Here is an 18,547-nt window from a genome sequence, read left to right on the forward strand (position 1 = left end):
CAGGGCCGTATGTCTGGCGTGTCGTCTGCGTCCTTCAAACGATCACAACTTACCCTTAATTTATATCAACCTATTGCCGATATTTCGTATGCGCTGGCATACGTTTCTGTCATACGGATATGTGTGACAGGGCCTTTAGTCTTTAATGTAGCACATGAATCTGGCAGCTGCTTGTTGTGGCATGGGAATACGCTCGTTAGGATCATTACTGCCGATAGCTCCTGGGTGTTGAGTATTATCGGCAGTTAATGTAGAAAGTAGGCTACATCGGATTTTACAGCAAAAATAAATCCTATTGGAACAACTGCAAAAACAATGCAATATGATTCCTATTAAACATTAACATTGAGTATAGACAAACAAACTGGAGGACAAGCAAAGAAATTAATCTATTAGGTGATGACACATAATTTCATGGTGTCGGGACAGACGCTGGTTAAGACACAGATATAGATGAAAATGGTGATTTAGTAAGGTGATTTAGTATGGTGATAACATATTAAAACCTTTTAACTACCATTCACTCAATCAGCTATTCATATAGTAAAAGGAGTTGCTTGGGAGTACGTGGTCAGATTCAAGCTCAACCAAATACATTTTGAAATTAAGATTTGAATAACATTAACGATCCATATATTGAGTCAGCTTTAACAGCTGAAAGCCATATGTTACAAGTGCATGACAAGTCATCAAGTGAGCAGAGTTAATACAGTTAGTTAAAAGTGATGAAGACATGGTGGAAATGTATACCTCAAAGGATGGATAAATAGTTGTCAAATGGTTAATTAAAAGTAATGGACAAATGGTTCAGATAGATAACTCAAAGTAATGAATAAACAGTTACAACAGTTAGCTTTAAAGTAATAGATACATGTTGAAATTGCTCAAAGAAATGTATAAACAGTTGGAATAGTTAGCCAAATGTAATGGATAAATGGTTCAAATAGATAACTCAAAGTAATGGGAAAACCTTTCAAATTGTTAGCTAAAAGTAATAATAAATGGTTAAAAGTAATGGATAAACAGTTCATCGTTAGCGAGGGGGTACATCTGACAAAAAGGTCTGGAAGCTAAAAGTTGCAAAACACTTGTCGTTCTAAATGATATAATAATTGGTATAACAAGAGCTGCTAAATTAAGGTCAACGTTTTTAACAGAGCACTTGTTGCATGTGCACTGCTTTCTGGTATCTAACTGTATGAAGAATTGTCTGATGCTGGTAGTTTAAGGCATCTTTCCAACAAAGGCCATCATTGCTACAGCACCAGCTCTTAAATTTGAATGTTTGAATTGGATGTTATTGACTGGCCCCATTAATGTCCTGTACCATACATAGGGAATGCCTTTCACTGATATCATTTTCATATAGATACTCATCTGTCCATTCACACCAGGCTCTGCATTCATTCAATTTAGTTATTGAATGTGTGATGTTAGGATCAGCAAGCTATGATGGCGGACACGGCACAGCAAAAAGGCTTAGTAGGGTTTCTCTTCCTCTAAATCAAACACAAACTACAGGAGCACACAGAGCAACGCACGAGTTGACGCACTTCACCGACCCATATTTACCTTGGGTTGCTAGGTGATGGACACATAGTGGGACCATGAGGGATTGGGACAGAGAAAAGAAACAACAAAAAAAAAATAAACAAAACAACCAAACAAATGGAACAAACCGATGATAGAATAACCAAATAAAACATCAAACTTTAACGGGTAATGGGTAGCGTGGCTATTAAAAGGAACAATTTGCTTATGTTGATCTCAACTCTTTTCTATCAGGCAGAGGCTGCGTGTCTTTAACATCCACAATCATTGTCAATGATTGCTGCAGCCAAGTGCAAAATGTTCCTTTTAAAAAAGGTGAACCTGGGGGCAGGACAGGTATGAGTATGAATGCTTTACATAGACATGTTGCAGGAGTAAAATCATCTACATTTACTTCAGGTTGATGCAACTGTGATGAGACACGATGACTGATGATTGACAAAAGTATTGTTTTAAAACAACTGTCATGACACTTGGTGGATGCCCAAAAAGAAAATACAAAGCCGTGAGTGAATACTCATTAGTACATTACATCTAAATCTCTCAGCTGATCGTTTCCCCCGATCATCAAGTTGCAATATATGATTACCAAAGCAAACATAATGGTGGAATTGTATATGTAATATAAGTATAATAAGTAATAAGTATGCATGTGTGAAGTTACAGTGACCGGTGCGCAATGTGAAAAGTTGAACCGAGTGTTCAGTCGACTCCACAGGTTAACGTCTGTTCATACTGTGAATCATGAGATCAGCTCAGCGGACGCGTGTACACAAGTGAAAATGGATTATGAATAAATACAACAGGTAACCAGGTTGGAGCAGCTTACCTTGCTACTGACTGGATGACCTTCGAGGAAGTGTCCTTTATGTTGGTCAGGAAGCGCTCCGTTCCTCCCCGTAAGATGTCAAAGAGGCCGCTGCCCGACTGATCTGGATCGTATATGCCTACAGGCATCGTGGGGGGAAAACCAGAGGATGCTAAATATGATAGATTTGCATCGTCATAACACTGACGTTGGGTTTATCCAGAGAAATTAGGGTCACAGTTCAACAAACATATAAAATTTTTTGCACAATATTTTGTTATTTATATTTTTTAATTATCATCAATGGACCTAAATACATAAAACTAAATATTTAACTTGTGCGGCTCAGGAAGTAGACTGATTGTCCACCAATCGGAGGGTCAGTGGTTCGATCCCCAGCCCCTGCGCTCAACAAGATACTGAACCCCAAATTGCTCCTGATGGCAATGGTGTGTGAGTGTGTGTGAATGTTTATCACTGCAGATGGGTGGGTGGCACCTTGTATCGTGTGTGTGTGTGTGTGTGTGTGTGTGTGTGTGTGTGTGTGTGTGTGAATGCTAACTTGTGTTGTAAAAGCGCTTTGAGTGGTTGCAAAGGCTAGAAATGCGCTATATAAAAAGCAGTCCATTTACCGTTTTAAAAATAAGTTATAAAATAAATATTCTTTAACTGTAGCTGTGGGTATAAAGTAGTCAAAAATGTCACATTCCCACACTCTTGATCAACACCATCACACACAAACATTTGATGACATTAACAAGTGGTTCAGCAAATAGGGTCAAAAGAGCTATAAGTGCTTTAACTTTGAGGCGAATGCTTTGGATACAATCAGCTGCTTTCAGCTGAGGCGGCGCTGCAAGATGTAAACATACAACAACAGGCAGAGGACTCAGATTGACTCGACATTATTTACTGCCCAGGTCTGATAGTAAGAATGTACAGGAGGACTGAAGCTACTCCTCAAGAGGAAGAGCAAACATGTCCTGCCTTTCGACAGATGGTCTACTGGACGTGCAGAAATCCTCTTAATGGACAGTACACAACCTCTGTGTGTGTGTGTGTGTGTGTGTGTGTGTGTGCGTGTGTGTGCATTTATAGAAAAGGTAAAGATAAACAGCAATAATATGATTTTCTGATCCAGTACCTTCAGCTTGTGCTCCTGATCTTAATTCAAATATCCAACAAAACGCCAGAAGAATAAGCCGTTTGTTTATTCATTGCTTCAGTTTCATTGCTTCCGATATACTTTAGGACGGGTAATCACCAACAGTCATCATGCCAAATTGTTCTATGAATCACCATGCAAAGGCTCTCGCCATAGTTTCTAACATACGAGGATCTGACCTGCTTATGACCCCGTTGCTCAAAGGAGGAGACTTTTTAGTGAGGGTGGTCCTAGGTGAACTAATCAGATTACTTACTGCCATGTGTAACTCTCAGAGATATAGGTGGGTTATGTGTGTGTGTGTGTGTGTGTGTGAGAAACAAACAAAACAAAAAAACAAAAAAGAGCAGTTTAGTTAAATGAAGTGTTTTGCTCAGCTGCTACTCGGAAGCACAATTTGAAGACAGCCCTCTGGCTGTGTCTAACTAATACAATGAAGCTATTTGCCAGTTTGTTGAGTGCAGCATAACACATGTATGTATATGTTAAGGGACCCTTCTGGGGTTATAGGTTGTCCTTTAGCAAATCAAAGCATTTTACTTTTTGGAAGCATGACACCGACACTACTGCTCCGTTTTCAGAGACGTTTCAACTTCACCCTCCCCGTCTAAAGTATGAACACTTTAAGCAACAAACACAAAGCGACAGACAGCATACCGTTGTTATCCAATCAAAACTTTACCTGCATTGTTGTGGACGTTCTGGATCTGCATGGGCGGCTGGGCTCCGTTGTTACCAAAACCTCCGTTCTGCTCCAGCAGCTGCAGACATTCATAGCCATCATACACCGGACGCCAACAGTGATACGAGCTCAACATTCTAACAGGTTAGTCAGTCTAAATGAAGACTAAAATGAAAAAAACTTAAAAGAAACTTGCAGCTTGGGCCAAAATACGTCTCAGCAAAGACAAAAAATAGTCTTTGAAAGAAAACAATGTTCAAATGACCACAAATAGGGAAACAGAAAAAGAGCATCAATCAAATCCTGATTGTTAAGCAACAGGTCTCCCAAACAGAATCCCAAAAAGCAGCACACTCGTAAAAACCTAATTTGTGTCAGACGTGAAAGGTAAAATCCTTTTTCAGATGAGAACTGGGTGTCTGGGACTGCGTTGAGGCAGCCTCTGGGATGTCTACCGTATTTCCCTCTCAGTATTTCAATTCCATCTCTGCTCCTTTCCTTCACACGCTTTCTGCTTTCCCTCCTCTCTGCTCCATCTCACAGTCTGCCTTTCCATATGTCGGTGCCGAGATGCAGCAGCGAGAGGAGGAGGAGGAGGCGACGAAGAAGGTGGATGATTATAATCTCCTTATGTCCAGCAGGGAAACCCCCTTCTTGACCCTAATCAGATCAGTGATTGCCAAATCTGCCTTCACTCTGCACACATTTACCAGCCTGATCGGGACTCAGTTTGGTAAGAAATCGGTTGGGATGCAGAAGAACTTTGCGCTTCAGGTTAACAATTTCTTCTGATCAATGGCATAATCTTAGAATAAGACGGAAGAAACAAGTGTCTGCAGTACTAAAAGACAGGAAACTGGACTTTCCTACAGTGGTATCACGTTTTCTACTATATAAAATCAGACATGTGTAAATTGCACAACACAAAGTTGTTGGAAGAATGAAGAATCACTGTAAAGCTGGGAGATTTTTGACAATGAAATCAGCTTTTCACAGTTAAATCACTGTGGCTGTGGATTTGGTGATAAGTACCAGGATTTGTGTTAAGAATCATAAGAGGCTGTGGCTTCTTAGTCTGTCGTGACCAGCCTCCGTGCAGATTAAAATGCTTTTCTACTCCAAAACCGTGGCTAAAATCCTAAATCAGATTATACTAAATTAGCAACTGTGAAACCAAAATACTGCTTTACCACTGAAGTGTTGGGATCACTGCATGTTTGTTTTGAATTTCAGTTTCCCCCATTTTCCCCCCTCTACGTCTCACGATGCCATCTGGGAAGAGAGAAGCCTGGGAACGAGAATCCCGACTCCTTTGAGCCTGTCGCTGTGTGTGCGAGTGTTGGTTGCATGTGAGGCTGAGCAAATGTAACCGCAACAGCAATTTAAGAGCTGACGAGTGTGTGCATGTTCACACACACACACACACACACACGATATGTGCTAAAGATAGCATAACTACTTGAGAGTGTAATAAAGTTTTACTGTATTATCACTTCTTATTTTTTTTTTTACAACTGCACTAAACACAATCATGCACACACCTACCTCTGTAATGGGAGACTTGGGGTTGACGTTGCGTGCTGCTGCTATCTCCTGGAGCTGGTTGACCAACTCTGTAATAGACAGGCGCTCCTCTGGGTTCACCTTCAACATGGAACCTGGAGGAGGAGGAGGAGGAGGAGGAGGAGGAGGAGAGGAGAGGGAGAAGAAGGAAATGTTAAATATCTGAAGAGATAGTTAAGAATGAGGATGACAAAAACAAGCATAAAGATTGCAATTCTTGAACAAGACATCAGTTATATCCCTTACAATTAATTATGGAAATTAGGGGGTGTTGTATACAAAATATACAGTTATTGGCGATAAACATGATATTTAAGAAATGAAATATTGACATCATGTTAATAATACACACATGATAATATCGTGTACATAATCTAGCGCCTCTTAAAAGGTTACAGATTATCTCCACCTCCCTACACTCGTATTTTCAGTGTAATTCATTTGCCAAGAAAAAAAGAGACAAAACGCACAACAAATCAAATTAAAGATGAATTTGTCTGACGGCATTATTGTCATTTTTTCATTTTCAAATTTTCTTTAGAAATCATGATATCGTAAATAACAACAACTCTAATCATATGCTCAGCAGTCAACATGAATAATACAAATGATACAAATGTGCTATGTAAATATTGAGGTTAATTATCATGTATATTCTGCAAGAAATATACACATTGACATGTCCCACCAGGTGGAGCTGTTTAACCTAATTAGATTAGCTGTAACAAGGTGCTGCTGGTCCAATATTCAACACATCATCACATTTCTCTGTACTCAGTCTACATGAATGTAAATGTAAGAGAAGAGGGGAATATTGGGATTGAAGAATAAATGGACAGACGGGCAGAAACTAGCAGTCACAAAGCAAAGGCACATACGTATGAGGTTGTGATACACAGTGTACTTGACATCGTTCTGAGGGATGGAGTATTTTCCATTGACGATTTGCAGCTTGGCCCCCTCCTCAAATGGGTGCTGCTTAAAACACAACAGGTAGAGGATGCATCCTAGGGCCTACACGGGATAGTGGAAATAATAAAGACAACAATAAACTCTCAAGCCACCAGAAAAGAAAAGAAAGTAAAAAAAAAAGACATCGACACAAAACAGTGTCAGGAAATAACCTGACCTAACGAGTGTCTGTTTCAACGTGCTCAGTAGAACCCATCATGTTTCTGTTGCGTGTCATGTGCGACACCTCGCTGTTATTATTTTTGGAAAATAATAACAAGAAATTTACATCAAACCTGAAAATATACAGTTTTTTCTCAGACCTCAGAATAAAACATAACTTTCTCTCCCTAAAAAAAGACCATTACACACAGAACTGTGAATGTGGTCTGCTCATTCGCACAACTCAGCTAAATCATGGTTTGTTTGTTTTTTACACTTGGCATTCCTAATATATTCAGATTGGAAATATTTTGCTCATCTACACCATGATTGGTCTTGGATTAGCTGTGACATTGGGGAAAAGAACAAGTAAAAGCTCTGACCCAGATGTCCTGCTTCTCATTGATGGGGAAGTTGGAGTAGAGATCGATCATCTCTGGCGTTCGGTACGCTGGAGTGGTGTTTCTTGTGATCTGCACGCAGACAGAAAAAAATAAAACACACAAACACACAGCTATACGACCACTGTGGAGTCTTGTATTAGATAGAAACAGAGCCAAGGATCCAGCTATATTCTCATTTTGGCAAATCTCTAACTGATTCTAACCATCATTATTTCGCTGAGACAAAGTACAATATTCAGAAAATGCTTAGAGAAACCTTGGGGGGGGAAATGTCACCAGATTGTTTTTTGAATGAAAAGAAGACAGTGTTGTGAGTTCCAACACAGAGAACTTAACATGCTTGATAGAAACAAGATTTTTCATCATAAAAAGCTCTTCATCTCTTTTGCTACTAGCCTGAAAACAGGTGCCAGAGAGACACGCAGATTATTACATTTAGAAACCATGATCCCTGGGGTCCTGCATTCTGAGGTCATCTTGGCACAGCTCCTGTGTGTGTCCGTGTGATTAGGCTCTAAATATATTCAACATGATTGATCTGTGCTTCCTGGACCTCTAGCTGTTAACTCAATCAGATGTTTCTGGTTTCTGTTCCACACCATGACGGCAGTGTTGTCACTGATCCACTGTAACATCTGAATGGGTTTTTCCCCTTTCAATTAAAGAAATGACTTGTGAAGTGAATTGACTATAGATTATATTATATCTAAGAAAACTGGCAGTGTCTTTTGTCATTGACAAATTAAAATCATTAATGCCTCAAATATAATGTTTGTGTTGTTTATGGGATAGCTACTCTTTGTCTGTGCAGCAGACTTCATCTTACATTTAAAAATGTGTATTAAAGACACCTGGTATAACATTAACATTATAGGACCACAATATGTGTGTGTGTGTGTGTGTGTGTGTGTGTGTGTGTGTGTGTGTGTGTGTGTGTGTGTGTGTGTGTACCTCATCCTCCACCATGGACCTCTTCTGTGCCGACCAGCTGTAGTCGGGGTAGTGTGACACTGTGGTGGCGCTGCCAAAGTCACACAGCTTGATGGTGCCCTGGTTACTAATCAAGAGGTTCTCAATCTGCAACAAATCAAGAAAGCAGTCGAATGTCAATTAATACACATTCAATTAGTTAAATTATAGTTTGAACATTTGTTGTGCTTTAATTTGCAGTAGCTTATTCATATGACAAAGAATGTTGTCAACCTGAGATGTTGCATTTCATTCATTCCTGGTGTTGCTGCACGTTATGGACACTTCAAAATGCACTCATCCAACTGCCAACGAACAACAAACCTTGAGGTCTCTGTGTGTGATTGGAGGCTTCTGTTTGTGCATGTGCTGCACGGCGCGGCACGACTGGTAGAAGATTTTCAGCACAGTGTCACATGACAGGAGAGCCCTCTGCTCTACCCGCTTTATAAAGTCCACCAGCTGACCTGAGGCACAAGAGACATAACACAGAAGCATGAATGAAAGCCCATCAGTCAGGGTGAGAGTAACACCTGTCACTACACAGATGCCCTTTTGAGTCTGTCGATTGTAAGTCGTCTAAATTAATTTAGGAAAAACATGACGCGCTGCAGATAAAAGCCTTATATCATGTAATAAATCAAATAATGAAAAAGGGCTTCAAACATTGAATAAATGACTGAATAGTGTTCATACATATTTTTCAAGGGTAAGTAAGGTTGCTTACAAAGCTGGAGGAAAAAGTACTGAATGAAAACAAAGTCTGTTTTAAATGAACAGTCAGTTTAAACAGAAAGGAAGTCCAAGGATACGTTATGTTCATGTGCTAACAAAATGCAGCTACAGTTCCATTCTGCTACATAGGAAGAAAAGAAAAAGGCCAATAACTATTTGTTGTGGTGGCGTGTGGAGGATGAGATCAGGAGTCTCACAGCCTGAAGAAATAAGCTGCTCTGTATTCTGCTGGTACGACAGCAGATACTTCTGTATCTCTTGCCAGATGGCAGCAGGGTGAACCGGCTGCGATTGGGGTGGATATTGTACTTTAATATCCTTTGGGCTCTTCGCAGGCCCCTCTTCTCACAGAGTAGAGCAGGAAGTAGAAAGGCCGGAAACTGTTTCATCACAAGTTCCTTTCAGTTAGAGATAGTTCTGACTAATCAGTAGAGATGAACATTTGCACTTCTCTTGGCTTTCCTTCTAAGAACTACAATTGATAGCATACGCAACCATTTCTTTTTTTTTTACTTTTCCTTCTTAAAGAATTTCATTTCAATTGTATTTTCATATAAAAACTATTACATCACTTACATTTTGTCCAAAAGTGATCCACGTTACAGGCCCTCTCACACATCTCAACATAAAAATAAAATCCAACCAAAAAACGAACGCAGATATACCGCAACTATATCTGTAGCGAGCTTTATGTCTTCGTCACTCACATTGAAGAACTTCCACATCAAAGAGATGATATGTGTGCTTGTGGCTGTACTGTGTGGCATTGTTTGTGCGCCGTATGTCTGTGTGTGTGTGTGTTTGACTGCAATCAGATTTACTGCAATTTGGTTTGATGATTGAATTGTTACCGATTCAGTCGTGAAGAAGTAAACAAAGACGGAGATAGAAGACAAAGTGGAAAACAGTGAAAGAGAGAGAGAGAGAGAGAGAGAGACAGAGACAGAGACAGAGACAGAGACAGAGACAGAGACAGAGACAGAGACAGAGAGAGAGAGAGAGAGAGAGACAGAGACAGAGACAGAGACAGAGAGAGAGAGAGAATGTGTGTAGGAATGTGTGTAGTTACCTTTACACAACTCCGTGAGGATTAAGAACTCGGCCTGTCCGGTGTCCGACTCCTCCTTACTGATGGAGGCAGCAGAGCAGAACTGAACCATGTTGGGATGACCCGACAGCTTTTTCTATAGAGCCAGCCGGTCAAGGGACATACAGCACACACACTACTGGGGCGTCAAGCCTGGCTTCAGGTCAGTTCATTCAGAATCTCAAAATCTGATGGCCGTTGATTTAAATGAACCTAATCTGTAATCCACTTTGATGCAAAGCCGAGCAAAGACTCACAAACTGCGGTGTAGCTTGCTGGTCAAACAGTGACAGCCAGAAGAGATTATAGTCGGGTGACGGGAAGAATTCACTGGTGACTTTATCATTTATCTTTCAGCCTCATCAGCATTCGAGGCATTAAAACATGATGTAAACAGCCAACACAATGTTGCAATGCTACCAGGAAGACAGCGCTTCATTCATCAAAAGCCTGTGCCTCCATAATGTGCTACACTGCATCAAACAGTTGGGCAACAGCACAAAGGATGTCCCAGCATTTATAGCTGCTGACCAAAAGGTCCGTTAGTTCCCTTCACTGACTGACTTATGATAAAAATGTTTTAAAAAGCCTTCAGAATGATTCATTTCTCTTCCTCTCAAACAAGAAACACACCTGTGCTTTGGGTAAAGATTGACAAATGACAAGCTTCTGTGAAAACCACAATGCAATTATAAAGTTAAACACTGTAAATATATGTTAGTTCTGACATTGTGTGGTGTTGCCAGTAAACTACAATCTACTAATTAACTAAAAACACTCACTACTGATCTGGTAATGACTGGTGTGGAAATACATTACACAATCTTGTGAAGCCATAGGTCAGAGTTCCTCTCTGCCATGTGCTACAGCAGAAAAGTGAGATACTGAATACGAATCCTAATGGTCTGGAAATGATTAAGGATACCATGAAGCAGACTTCCTGTATGATTTCCTTGTTCTTCTCCTCCTCATTGGACAGCAGCCTCTGAAACAAACGCACACACACACACACACACACATCCATTGGTTTGTTGTTGTTGTTGGAGGACTGAACTAACATATTCCAACAATAAAGCGCCTGCACAGTATTTGCTTTGAACACGAGAGAAAACAATGAGAAAGCAGAAGAGATGTTGCCAAGTAAAACAGGATAAGACATTATCACATGAAGTGCTCCTGCTGTTAGTGTTGACTGGCAGGTTCAATGGCCACTTTCACAATCGCTCTGCTTTTAGACCCAGAAGAGAGAACTCTAAAAAGTGTTTCACAAGCAGGCAGAACCCAAACACAGCTAATATTTAGCACGCTGTTTTTCCTCATTCATTTTAAAGTGCATTACAAGAGTTAACAGTTCATTGCTGAACAAAACATGCAGCATCTTAACCTACACAGTTCTGCTGTATACCATCTGAATACAATGGTCCAAAGTCTTCATACTAAAGAGATGTCACTATATCTGCCGTGTTTAATTTAGTTGAAAGTACACAAACAACATGGACAGAATTATAAAGTATGGAGCAGATGGTCCCCACATAACCAAAACTGGGCCATAATTATTTGAGCCTTATCATTCTCTAACAAACAACTCGCTCAGGGGATGTTTCCTGAGCATATGATCGACAACACAGCGGCAGAAACAAGACATTTTTGAACACCTGGAGAATATGTGGTTAGCATAGCATAGTGTCTAAAGGTATGTGTAGTGTTTCTACTGTGAAGGGTCACGACCACCTGGACGTTTGAGTCCAGTAATATGTAGTAACGCAGTGCACACTGCAGTCTACACACTGATTGGTATTCACTAATAATATGTCGTGTTCATATTTCAAGTATGTATTGTAAAATGCAGACTCGATGTGGACAGAGCTTATGTTGGTTTAGTGTATCATTTAGAGACTTTGCCATGTCTACTAACAAATGAGTGAATGAAAGTATGACATTGAGCTGCACACAGTGGCTCAACAGGTAACAAGCAGCAACAGGTAGAATTTCCTCCGCGGGTACACCTTGGTCTTACCTTGAGGGCATAGTCTTTACCACCGCTCATGTCCTGGGCTTCATACACAAAGGCAAATCCACCTGAGAACAAACAGAGAGCAACCAGGATGTCATTTACATCTATATGAATACAGTGTGTCCCCTACCATTGTCTTGGAGGGGTTGCTGCTCCCCCCCCCCCCCAACAGAGCCCCGCGCCCTCCCTGAAATTCAAGGTGTTTTTAATTCTATATTCACAACTCACTTTTCACATTGACAGGTGCTCTTTTATTAAATAAACTAAACGCTTATGCTATTGATCTAATTTATGTGCACGTTTCAGTTTGTACAGTCTACTTTGCGCATTCACATTCTCTCCTTCGCTCTGTTTTGCGAAGGGCGGGGCTTCGCACCCGACGCACATGCACACAGCTATACGTGCGAACACACCTACAGTCAGAGCGGAGAGAAGTAAATAGAATCTGCGCCACCACGGTCAGCACCCCCCCCCCCCTCCCCCTCGCCCCCAAAAAAGCAGTAAAGCTAGGGAAAACACTGAATAGCATGTGCACCCTTAAGCTCTGAAAATGATACATAATCATCAATTGTGCAGAGCAGGATGCGCTTTAGTGGGGACTGATGTTTTCGGATTTGTTCTGGTATAATTGCTGTCCTTGCAAAGTGTTAAAGGGATGACTGAGTGGTGAGAAGGTACTGCTGAGTACTGAAACCAAAACATTCACACTTGGTGTTTTACTGCTCTGTGACATCACTTAAGGCAGTTATTGAAAAAATAAAAGAGAACATATCCAAGAGCTGATATCTTGCTTTGGGTGGATTTTCCATTTTATGATAAGATAAAACTTGATTCATCCCAATGGGAATTTCTGTGCAGCAGCTGTAATACAAAGTGGGAATAGTGCAAATATAAAAAGCCTAAGATAACTCTGAAGTGCAAATATTATATTCGCAATATAGAAAATATGTACAATGACAAATCTGTAAAACGGTATGGATCATAAAAATATAAAACAGGTTAACGGTAGGGATCAGTACGTGGGGTTGCATATACATTTACACTTGACAGTATCAAAGCTGAATTATAAGTAGTGTCAGAGTAAATGTTTAATGCAGAATGTTGATGATACTTAATGTCACATTATGTCAGGTGAGTCAGCTGTAAGGAATTGAGTTGTAATGATAAAAGCAATGCTGATGCAGGTGGAGATGACACCAGCACACCACACACCACACACCACACACACCACAGGCTACTGTAGTCATTTAGTTTCACCTTATGACTGCAGGGAGCACTAAAGCCTCCACCAACGCCTTGCTCCACACACTCATTAAGTTTTACGCCTGGAATCTGCCATCTTTAACCACAGTCTTATCTGTGGGCTACTGAGGAGCCACGTTGGAGAAATTGGAGCTTAAGTGCCTCGCTAAAGAACACCATAACATAAGCTAACTTCTCTAATCTTTGGGCCAGCGCTAAGCTCCTGCTGAATACACGGCTTTTCACTGAAGGTGTAGCCGACAAACCCTGAACTGGTGACAAAGTGGGCAACGCTGCAGTGATAATGAGACAGGTATTAGGGAAGTGGAAGACAGACTGTTCTCAAGTGGACAGACATTTATTTTAATAGAACGGCAGCACATTGCTCCAATTACAATATGACTGATGGAACAAATCAGTGCTACTGAGAGCTCAGTCACTGAAAATGGGCCGTTGTTGGTCGTAGTTTAGTTAAGGATCAGTGTGTATGTACGATACAGTTATGACCATTACGATAAATACATCATAACATTTCTATACATCAGTAGATCACGAGATCATTTTCGTTTGTTTGTTTTGGCTAGTGGACACATTTTTTCACCAAGTACAGTATGTGCGTCTGCCCGTGTATTAAGCAAGACGCAGTCCAAACACGGCCAGGGGGAGGTTACCATAGTGATGAGTAAATCAACTACCAGCCTTGCTTTGCTCTGTGAAAACTTGAATGAGCAAACTAAAGAGTCTAATCTTTAAAGCTGTATTTACATAGGGAAGCTTGCTCAAGAGTGTACAGGGGCTTTTATTTTGAGTCCATATCCTATACTTAAACGCACACTTTACATTACTATACTTAAACACAAGGCGCCACGGATATCAAGCCAGAACCATTACAGCAGCATTTGCGTGCCATGCCAGTGACTTTGCTGTGAGAATGCACAGACGTCCCTGTGGGGATCACATGTCTTCCTCTGTCTCGTGCTCTGCCAAAAGGTAGGGAGGGACTAAAAACTGAAAGGCTCCATTTCCTTTTGCTCCAATTACAGATGGGGGTAAACATCCTACTCCATCATACCCAAACGTATTAAATCTTGCTCGGGCACCAGCTTTGTGGTTGCGTTAATCGATTACAGGAAAACATAATAAGGAATGAAGCACAGTTTGTCCACTCTGGCTCTGAATAAAGAGACGAGTCTACAGTTTCACCTGCTCAGAGGATTGCATAAACGCCAGTCAGGTGACACTGATCCAAAAAAACCTGTTCATTTATGTGAAGATGATAATCTCTGCCTCATTAAACTGAAGAATACAGAGAATGATGTTGTAACATGATGACAACCACCACTTGTGTGAGGACTGTTTTCATAAGCAACACATCGGAGTGGTTTCCTAAATTCATAAAGTCATCCATTGTATTATCTCACCAAGGATCTGGTTGATGAAAGTCAACAAAGACACCTTTCAAAGAGCAGGATGAGAGTTTGAAAAGGGCAAAGGTTTAGCGTAATATGATCGTACGTTTCACCTGCTTTGGTTTTAAAATGTGCCTCCTTTAACCTCTCTTCAACCAACTATCATAGCTGAGGATGTGCAATGATTATTCTGTTGATCAGAGTGGAATTAGTGCTGAAACAGTTAGTTGAAATAATTTTAAGTAATCATTTATCAAGCAAAAATGGAAACCATTAACTGGGGCTTTTCAATAGTCAACATTTCTCAGTTTTATATCCTTGTAAGTTAGATAGTAATGCGATGGGCATTTTAAACACTTTCAAAATCAAATGGTTAATCGATTAATTGTGATACTTTTTTTTTTTTTATAAGATATTTATAACTATATCTAAAAGAAGGACGTTATTTTCTACACAATCGTTTTGAATGCATTTGGGACCGAATACCTCAGAAGAGTCGGAGTTGCAAAAAGTGGATATGGCAGTAGGAACTTAAACTGACAAAGGAAACACTGTTTCTATCAAAAACGGTTTCCTTGCACTTAAGGTGATGAAGAAATCTATCAGAATTAGTCAGCAAGTTCCAAGTAAGGTGGAGAGAGATTGCTCACACCATGTGACGAACACGACAGAGACATTTGCCAACTTCTTAAATAGCAATCTAGTTTTTGTTACAGTTTGTCCACCAACTACGTTAGCTGAAAAGCCAACAGTTAGTTGAGAGGAATCATTTTATCAGTGCCACAATGGCCACGTTTGTCTAAGAGTTGTTAAAAGCACAAATAAATAACAACTATGAATTAGTAGTATAGTTATTTTACCTTTTCCTGTTTTTTCTGTAGGAATTCCATGATAATAAATAACATTTAAAAGTGGAGCAAGTTTGCCTGCTGAACCACTGAAGCAACACTATGGATGAGTTCAACTCTGACCTACTGGTCTGTTCATGCTGAAAACTGTTGACACTGGACAATAACTTCCATATGGGCAAAGCTGATCTAACTGCAACAGGTTAAAAACATTTGTGGTTAAATCTGATGTAAGGAGTATTGTTGAATAGGCTAAACCCAACATAAAGACCTACATTACACACTTACTGTCCGCTCTACCAGCAATTATTGCAAGGAACTAAACATGCATGGTAGTGTAGTAAGACTGTCTCGCTACTTCACAAGGAGGGCAAGAATCCCTGTTCCCTGTCAGAGAAGAAACATGATCTTGGGGTTTGCACATGTCCTGTAACCAGAGTCATTGCATACAAACAAATGCAGGCTGCTATTTCAGACTCAGACACATCATTATAATCAATTGTTGCTGATTGGTGCCTTAGAATTGTGCAGCATGGTTTGACTGGACACAGCCAAATAGTATTTTTTTATCAATGCATTTTATATTTGGTTTTTCATTTGTTTACTTTGCAGCACTAGCCAGAAACACATGAATAAAATATAAAGCGGAGGGATCAGGGAAGAAGGAGTACAGGTGTCTCCCTTGAAAGAATCCAGCTCTGCAGATTCTTAGAGGTTTGTCTTTTACCCTGTAAAGGAAGAACTTGCGTAACAACATTGTCATCATTGACATTTCCACTCTACCACAGCATGCCTTTCTTCTCCCTACAGTATATTCTGATCTTTCTCTCGAGTCAAACATGTATGGCTGCCAAGGAAGATGATAAGGTTAGGGCTAAGTAGCACACCATGGGTTGGAAGTTGGTGGAGTAGTAAAATGCAGCTTTGCTGTAGCTGCAGCTATTATCATGATTTGAGAGCTCAGCGAGAATAGATGGTACTTTAACGTACGATGCAAGCTGAAAGTTAAAGGTGTCTATGCGTCACAATATGGAAATGAATGTACTGCTTGTTAAACACACACAATCAAATTATCAATTGGTGTTTACATGGTGACTCATAGCTCTGCTGTTGCAAACGCTATTGTCATTGACTACCAGTAGAAATATGTCACTGCTAGCCTGTTAGCTCGTGCAGCTACCTAGCATGTCTAGCCGCGCAAGACGTTATCAATATTTATTGTCGTGTTACACCAACTCACCTTCAGCGATCACCCTCTTGATCCTCAGTTTCATGTCACCGAGTTCAACGACCTGTCCGACGAAATCATTCTGGTCCCGGCCTGCCGCTCCGGACGCACCGGGCCCGGCTAGGAAATCCAGTGCCGACTGGAACAGGGACATGTTATCCAGCGCCCCGCTTCAGACTCACAGAGTCTTCTCCAGGTGATACGATGTCTTAATCCTGGCAGACGCAGCAGAAAAACTCTACGGCGGTTTATTCTGTTATAAAGGCTTATAATCAGGTGATATTATTCTTTCATTGAACGCAAACATCCTCTTCCTGCTGCTAGGCTGAAGAGGTCGCCACCATCGCCAGTGCTGACTTCCGTGAAGGGTGATGACGTCAGGACACGACTAAATCATGTGATGTACCCGATGTACACCGGAGAACAATTTGAAACAATAAAATGATGCTTGACTTTTCAAATGTAGAAATGTAGGCATGTAACAACGTGTTCAAATACATACATTAATATGTGTCCAAATAAAAAGCAGTCATTTTGTCCGCAATGTCTTACGTACTTTGAAAACCCACATTTAAAAAAACATCTTCGGCAATATTCATAAAAATTCTTTATCCGATTTGTTTTCTCTTGTAGGGTATTGCAGAGGGTTATGCACTTGTGCAAATCTACATTGTTAGAACCTTTGTTATGACCATTGTTTATTTTTTAAATGAATTCAACTTTTTTATATTACAGACTTTTTGGTTTCACCAAATACTGTGTGCTTTCTAACATAGTCTACAACATTTCTCCAAACACAGAAAAAAAAGCTGTAATCTAAAGTTTTAGCCACAGATTTCACACAAGGATAGTATTTGTAGTACACAATATTTTGTATTTGTACGCCATCTACTGGACAAATATCTGTCAAACGTATGTAAGCGATTGGATTTAGGGTCCTGCAAGTAGTGCATCAGTGCAAACATGTTTAAACCAATGAATTACAGTTACAGTTTTATACTCATAAAGCTCACGCTTGTTTCAATGTGTCTTAGAAAACTCATTCAATTTATAGAAAACATTAGAAAAATCAAGTTTGTCGCCTTATCAAAAATAAGCTTATGGAGATACTTTCAGTATAGAAGCCAAAAACAACAACAACAGTTTGACAGTGTGAACACTTGATCATCATAAGCCGATGAGGAATGCAAATGTTGCATTTTCATAAAACAACTCATTAAGGTTTCAATACTTTTTACTACCATAAACTCACATAACAACTCGTTATAATGTTATTTATTGTCATATGCACAACAATTACAGAAAAACATTGGCAATGTAAATCTTAGATCTCAAGCTTCCTCCAACAATGCTCATTAAATACATATAAAAAAATTATGCTAGTAAAAAAGAAACAATTAAGTATTCTAAGATATAAAATAGTGCAAATATAGGGATACAATTTAACATATAAAATATGAACACAATAATATAATACATATTTGTTGTCGACATCTTAAAAATGAATAAACTATTATTTAAAATACATGTATGCCTATTAAATGCACATGTGTAATGATATGTAATAAAGATGTATATACAAAGATATAAAAAGTAAAAACAGTAAGTGAAAAGGTAAAGTGGAAATATAAAAGTCAAGTGAGAGTGTAAATGTGATGAGCTCAGGAGCTCAAGACATGTAGTAGCAATCATGTCACAGGGTGTTTTTGAGTACACACCTGAAAAGGGA

General features: G+C 39.8%; 1 protein-coding gene across 2 annotated transcripts in view; it reads right to left on the reverse strand.

Annotated features, from left to right (window-relative positions):
• Nucleotides 1–17,195, reverse strand: part of gak (cyclin G associated kinase) — a 29,736-nt gene extending 12,541 nt beyond the window's left edge. The window contains exons 1-12 of one of the 2 annotated variants that reach the window (XM_029439048.1): nt 16,831–17,195; nt 12,095–12,156; nt 11,003–11,062; nt 10,060–10,174; nt 8,580–8,722; nt 8,238–8,363; nt 7,266–7,355; nt 6,648–6,783; nt 5,752–5,864; nt 4,207–4,285; nt 2,381–2,498; nt 1,573–1,581 (exon numbers count right to left, since the gene is read on the reverse strand). In XM_029439048.1, coding sequence (XP_029294908.1) covers nt 1,573–1,581; nt 2,381–2,498; nt 4,207–4,285; nt 5,752–5,864; nt 6,648–6,783; nt 7,266–7,355; nt 8,238–8,363; nt 8,580–8,722; nt 10,060–10,174; nt 11,003–11,062; nt 12,095–12,156; nt 16,831–16,972 — 1,193 coding nt within the window. In that variant the 5' untranslated portion in view covers nt 16,973–17,195. The remainder of the gene's footprint in view (nt 1–1,572; nt 1,582–2,380; nt 2,499–4,206; nt 4,286–5,751; nt 5,865–6,647; nt 6,784–7,265; nt 7,356–8,237; nt 8,364–8,579; nt 8,723–10,059; nt 10,175–11,002; nt 11,063–12,094; nt 12,157–16,830) is intronic. The other variant, XM_029439049.1, reaches the window with a different exon arrangement.
• Between the last annotated feature and the right edge of the window lie 1,352 nt (nt 17,196–18,547).

This window comes from Cottoperca gobio, chromosome 9, assembly GCF_900634415.1.
Source record: "Cottoperca gobio chromosome 9, fCotGob3.1, whole genome shotgun sequence".
Taxonomy (NCBI): Eukaryota; Metazoa; Chordata; class Actinopteri; order Perciformes; family Bovichtidae; genus Cottoperca; species Cottoperca gobio.